Source organism: Cryptomeria japonica, chromosome 3 (assembly GCF_030272615.1).
Source record: "Cryptomeria japonica chromosome 3, Sugi_1.0, whole genome shotgun sequence".
Classification (NCBI taxonomy): domain Eukaryota; kingdom Viridiplantae; phylum Streptophyta; class Pinopsida; order Cupressales; family Cupressaceae; genus Cryptomeria; species Cryptomeria japonica.
Window position 1 is genome coordinate 821,521,453 of NC_081407.1, and position 6,800 is coordinate 821,528,252.

The 6,800-nt window shown below is 34.8% G+C and overlaps 1 protein-coding gene across 1 annotated transcript; it reads left to right on the forward strand.

The window, feature by feature from the left end:
- The first annotated feature begins 3,489 nt into the window (after nucleotides 1–3,489).
- LOC131054760 (3-ketoacyl-CoA synthase 1) lies at nucleotides 3,490–5,293 on the forward strand. The gene has a single exon (XM_057989350.2). The coding sequence runs from the start codon at nucleotides 3,580–3,582 to the stop codon at nucleotides 4,918–4,920; it is 1,341 nt and encodes a 446-aa protein (XP_057845333.1). The 5' UTR covers nucleotides 3,490–3,579; the 3' UTR covers nucleotides 4,921–5,293.
- Nucleotides 5,294–6,800: the final 1,507 nt, after the last annotated feature.

The following is a 6,800-nucleotide window of genomic DNA, read 5'->3' on the forward strand; positions in this document are numbered from 1 at the left end:
GTTTCCAATCCCTCCACTTGTATTCCTCTATCTAATCAATCTCTCCATCATCAAATCATCCATCTTATGGTATGATGAATCAATAAGGATCTGGTTAACTACTGAGGGGGGGGGGGGAGGGTGAATCAGTAGATAGAAAATTGACATAAACTTTTCACCAAACAAAAACAACCTCTCAAGTCAAACTCAGAACTGACAAATTACAATATCACTATCAAGTAAACTGGTTGACTGTCATAACAGAATAATAGTAAAACAACTTTGAAACTCTCAAAACCTTTTAACAAAAACATCCAAATACTTTACTAACAAAAGTAAAAGCTCATTTCAGATTGCTGTCGGTCATCATATCATAACTAAGTGGATTTAGCAGTTAAGCAAATTAACCATATCAAACATAACCACAAAAACATTCACCACTTGACACAATGATTTTGACGTGGAAACCCAAATTTGAAAAACCACAATGGGGATGAATACCCACAAGTATTTTGAACTCTTCTAAAGTTCGCCCTGTTAGGAGCCAAGTCTGTTAAAGCTTTACAATAAGTCCTGTTAAGAACAAATCCTGTTAGGGACCACCCGGTTAAGGGATTGACTATAATGCCCTATTAGAAGCAATACCCTGTTAGGAGTAACCTCGGTAGAGGATTTTAAATCCAAGCTAATGGATCACCTGGTTAGAGGATTTAGATAACACTAAGCTTGTTAGAGCTTACCCTGTTAAGGGATTTGACTGTTGTAATGGTTAGAGAACAATAGGGGTTTGCCGATCCGTATGAATAGCACTACACTTGCTTGTTTAGATCCTTTTCATGCTCCTATCTGCCTTTACACATACTGTAGATACATCATTTGGTTCAACAACCAATCACTCTTACATTCAACCAAAATTGCCAACACTACAACAAAACAACTCAGCGACCTTATAAACAAAACAATAGGTCGGTAACACATAAAAAACCTAAGATATCATAGAGATAACAAACAAATTGGTTCAAGTATGACCGTTGGATTGCATAGCAATCACTGCACATCATTCAAGATAACCTCGACCGCTCCTTGATCACTGCTTCATTGAACATTGTAACTCATCACGTGGTTTCCATTACATGCAATGAACTTGCTCATTCCCAAGACAAAAATTGTTATCTCTATGTGCCAAAAACCATTTGAAACTCTTTTCATACAACATGCATACGTGGCATAATCATTACCGCTCATCATTTGATCATAAACCAATACAACCGATTCACCAAACTTCATCGGTTAGGGTTTAGCATATCAAGAGGTAGGTTTTACCGGTTGATCTCACTTCTTCTGTAGTAATATCGATTTCCTTCACAAGCTCTCTTACCGGTTACAAAACAACATTATTACAACATCATTACCGGTTATAATTGACATCAATGACAACATAAAAGTTCATCAATGCAATCTTCATGCAAATGCCAACACCATCCCATCACATATCTCTAAATAACAATCCTCTTTTCCCTTTTCCACACACCCTCAATCCTTTCATCCTTGTTACTAGACTTGGTTCTCCCTTGTTATTGGTTACTTGCATGCAATCCCATCCTCTCTACCGATCCTAAATCCCCTATATTCTATATATCCCCACAACAATTAATCTAAACACATGCAATCCTAATTCTTGTAATCTTGCTAAGAATTCTAGTGCATCCACCAAATACATCTAATAATTTTAGTTCTTGTGTCATTGCAAACCTTGATCCTCTTTAGTCTAATTGTCACCATGAGGATAAATCATTCCCAATCCCTATATTATTCTCATTTTTTATTATAACATTATCCTTTCATTATTTGTATTGTTAATAATATTATTATCATCATCAATCAAATGGATTATTTTATAATCTTGCCTAGTGTAACATGTTTACTTTTATTTGCATAAATTGTGCATGCATGTTTTTGCTTTATTATTTGTGATATCATTTATATTTATAAATATCCTTGTAGCATCTTTCCACAACAACATCAATAGTCTTTCATATCATATTGCCATACAATATGTGTTTGCATGCAACTTTTTATTTTTGGGTTATTCCTTTACATATTTACACATCATCATCTTGGTCCTTATACCTTGGTGCATAACATCAAATACTACATCAAACATTAGGTTGTTTACAGTCAACATGGCTATCTTCATCATCTACCCATCTTACATACCTTTTTGAGAGCATACTTGTATTCTTCAAACACACATATCATGTTCGAGGGTATTCTACCTCCCTCCTTGTCATTATTCTCATCCTTATAATGATTGGGGAATCATACCACTAGTTTCATCTCCCCAAAATATTAATGTTATTATTTTTATTTTTCTTCAAAATGATAGTAGTTTTCTTAATTGCAATATCGTTTGAAAAAAGACCAAAATATATACACCTAAAAATATACATTATTATAACATCACCTAACACATGCCTATTCTTTATTAAATAAATAAAATACATTTATTTATTTACCTATTATTTAAATAATTTTTCTTTTACTTTCCCTTTTCTCAAAGTCCTCATCCTATTTTCCCACACTCTAAATCAGTTAATTTTATACACTCCACAAAATTAAAAAGAATAAATCCCACCATTTTCCACTTAACATGAATACCATTGTTCTCCACTCTCCATGTCATAACCAACCTACAAACATACACGACCAACCATGCTTCTAGAACATCTCATGATAGGCATAGTCAACCATACTAACAAAATAGATTCTAGAATACCACTATAGACACCAGCTAACATCTTAAAAAATGCAGAACCAACTATGCTGCTAGAACATCTCATGACAGACCTAGTCAACTAGTATAACAAAATAGATTCTCAAAAATGCACTTTATGACATCCAAATCTCAAAACAAACTAAATTCGATGAATGTTTTTGAGATGACATATAACAATATAGACAAGAAGAAATTAAAACTTAAATGAGCTTATACATTGAAATAAAACAAACTAGATTTCAATAACAATATACTTAGAACAACACTAAAAATGAGTAGAAAAAGGAATTGATGGTGATACCTAGTACAAGGTGTGCACATTTCACCTTGGCATGTGCATTTAATGGATATAACTTTTACACAAGGGTAAACTAATTTGGTTAATACAATAACGATGATCATCAACATCATTAAAGAAAAACTATAGGAATGAATACGGTTTTTATGATCTGTTTAAGTATTAAAAAAACGACAAGTTGGTCTCCCCACATGAGCCTGCAACAGTAAATAGGTTTTGGAACCATCAATGAGCGTACTTCCTCTGAAGACCAAATTTAATATATGTTGCAGTTTTTGGCAACGAAATGCAATGTGCGTCGAAAGTCAAATAAAAGGGGAAGATCCAATGGATGCTCTACACCAGCTGGAACAGTTACTGTTTTCACTAACCAGAGCATTATTGTTTCATGAAAAGTACAAGTTTCTCGTTTCTCAAATAAATCGGTGGCAGCCTGGCAGCTATGGGAACCCATAATCTGTCTCTTTCTCCAATAATGCCATAAAACCCATTGCTCAAATATCAAAGATCCATCGTCATTTTCACAATGGCAATGGGTTTACTCTGCTCCATCCTCAACCTATGGAACGTTTATTCTGCTGCAATAATCCTCGTCTTCTGGATGGCCGCATGTGGAGCATTAGCCTATTATGCGTGCAGGCCTCCAAGGATTTACATGCTTGGATTCTCCGCCTTCAAGCCCGGGGACGACCGGAAATGCAGCTACGAACTCACCGAATACTTCGCACTGCGAACGGAGAAATTTAATGAAGAAAGCATGGATTTCATGCGCCGGATTTATCTGAAATCCGGCATAGGCGACGAAACATACAGCCCGCCATTTCCTTTCAGAGACGAAGAAGTTGAAGGCCTGAAAATCGCCATGGAGGAAACAAGCGAAGTGATGTTCGGTGCCGTGGACGCCGTTTTCTATGACACCGCAATTTGCTCCGCAGATATAGGAATCGTCGTTACCACCTGCAGTATGCTTAGCACTGTTCCCTCCCTCACTTCTCTCATAATTAACCGCTACAAGATGAAAGAGGACGTGAAATGTATAAGCTTGGCCGGAATGGGGTGCAGCTCTGGAGTGACAGCCATTAGTGCTGCGAGTGACATGCTGAGATCACAGAAGAAAGGGACTTATGCTCTGGTTGTCATTACCGAGAACATAACCCTAAATACTTATTATGGAAAGGACAGATCCATGCTGGTCACTAATTGCATTTTTAGGGTTGGATGTGCGGCTGTGATTTTGTCCAATAGGTCAGGAGATCGAGCTCGGTCTAAGATGGAGCTGCTCTTTTCCCTGCGTACCCACAAGGGGGCAGATGATAAATCTTACTGTGCTGCCTTTCAGAGTGAGGATGAGGAAGGAATTGTTGGGATGAGGCTGACCAAGGATCTTATTAGGGTTGCGGGTGAAGGTCTGCGTGCTCATGTAACTTCCTTGGCTCCACTCGTTTTGCCTTATTCTCAGCAGCTAAAATATGTTTTGTCTTGGGTGGCCATTGTTGTTTTGAAGATGGAGATGAAGCCTTTTGTTCCTGATTTCACAACGGCGTTTGAGCATGTGTGTCTTCATACGGGTGGAAAAGCTGTGATTAATGAGATTGCTCGGAGCCTTCGGTTGAGTGATTATGTTGTGGAGCCCGTTCGTATGGTTCTTCATAGATTTGGGAACACTTCTAGTAGCTCTGTGTTTTATGAGCTGGCTTATTTTGAGGCTAAAGAGCGGATTAAGGAGGGGGATAGAGTTTGGATGATTGCTTTTGGGACTGGATTTAAGTGCAGTAGTATTGTGTGGAAAGCTCTCAGGGATTTCTCGTCTAACTCGGTTACTAATCCCTGGGTTGATTGTATTCATAGGTATCCTGTTAAAGTTTAGCTTTGTGGATTTCAATGGACATGTTATTGAATAAGTTATTAGGTAGGTTCTTTGACTAGACATGGCGTGGAATAATGAGCGTTAAACAACATGGTTTACCTTCTGCCCTACCTGTGCATGTGCAACTGCAGGTGGCTGTTTCCCTGATATTTTGTCTGAAAGGTACAATTATTAAAAATACAGAGCATTCATTTGTATGAAAGGGGCTCTGGCTCTGCATATTTTGTTTGAATAAGAGTTTGCCTATGTTTGGGTAAAGTACAAAGGTTAATTGATTGATTGAACGCCTTGTATCGTTAGTCTCTGCTGAGGCGAGTTTTTTATGCATTTAGTTCTGAATTATCCAATAAAAAATTAATGATATTTGATGAAATTTCTTTTAAAGGGAATGGAGAGTGTGTGGATTGAATTGTGTAAACTTGTTTGACCTTTTGGGTCGTACTCGACTATGCAATAGATTTATAGATTAGATGATTTTTGTTATAATATATAGGTATTGTTTGTTTGAGTTTAATGAATTGTGGTGTTTTTGGAATAATATTAAGTTTTTTTGGATCAATATATATGACATTTAGTGATCTATTATTAAATAGAGTAAATTAAGAGTTGAATTTTAAATTTAGTTTCTTAAACAGATTGCTTGAATATTTTTGATTTAATAATGTGAGTATTTTTTATTCATCAAATTTTTTATCACATTCTATGATCTGTTATTAGCATGAGCAAGCAAGGAGAACTAAGAGCCATGTAGCTAGCTAGATAAATAGATGAAGGGAGGAGGTAGAAACAAGAAAGTTAGTTGGGAAACTCTAATTATTTTGAAGACTCAAAGAACTCAAAAAAGAAGTGAGAATTGGGAAGGAACAATTTAAAAATAGAATTAAAATAAGAGACATGACAGAGAAATATGCAATCCTATTCAGAACATAATCATGAAATTGTAACAATAAAGAAAATGAGAGAAATAAGGATTTAATAAAAAAAAAAGAAAAAGAGAAAGAGATACATGAAAAGAGTGGAAAACTAAAATGATGAATAATAGATAAAAAGATAAATTACAAGAAGATGGCAGAAAATACAAAGTTATTTAGAAAGAAAGAGATACAAATAAAAAGCAAAGAACAATGCAATTAATATGAAAGATCAATCAAGAAGTAAGAAGAAAAAACTACTAAAGAATTTTCTTTTTTCCTTCTCATTTTCTTGGTTTGCTCTCTTTTTACATGTCTCTTCTTTAAATAAATTTATTTATGGAGTCAAGTTTGCAATCCACTTCTCATTTCCACTTCTCAACTAAATGATAGATCAATAAGTGTCATCCAAAACATGTTTTTTCACTTCTCACTCTAATAAAGAATTTTCCTTTTTCCTTCTCATTTTCTTGGTTTGCTCTCTTTTTACATGTCTCTTCTTTAAATAAATTTATTTATGGAGTTAAGTTTGCAATCCACTTCTCATTTCCACTTCTCAACTAAATGATAGATCAATAAGTGTCATACAAAACATGTTTTTTCACTTCTCACTCTAATTTATTGAACGTGATCTTTTAAGTGTTGATACAAAAGAATATACATAGTTGAATCCGACAGGGCAATGTCTATGCTGAGATCAAATTGTACTGACAATACAGTTATTTTGTATTTATTAATTAAATTAAAAAACAGAACACAATTGCATTCTGATTTTTAATTTAATTAATAAGTGTAAAATAATTGTCTTATCAGATACAATTTGATCTCTGTAAAGACAATTCCTCACCTGAATATCATTCCAATTTTAAATGACTATGAAAAATATCTTTTAATTAAAATATTTATAAAAACTGACTTACATGTGCCTTCATAAATATCTTTAAATGTAATTATAAATGCAAGAACATG

What these genes read in the sequence shown, in the direction of transcription:
- LOC131054760 (XM_057989350.2), top strand. Translation starts at nt 3,580, where the DNA reads ATGGCAATGGGTTTACTCTGCTCCATCCTCAACCTATGGAACGTTTAT.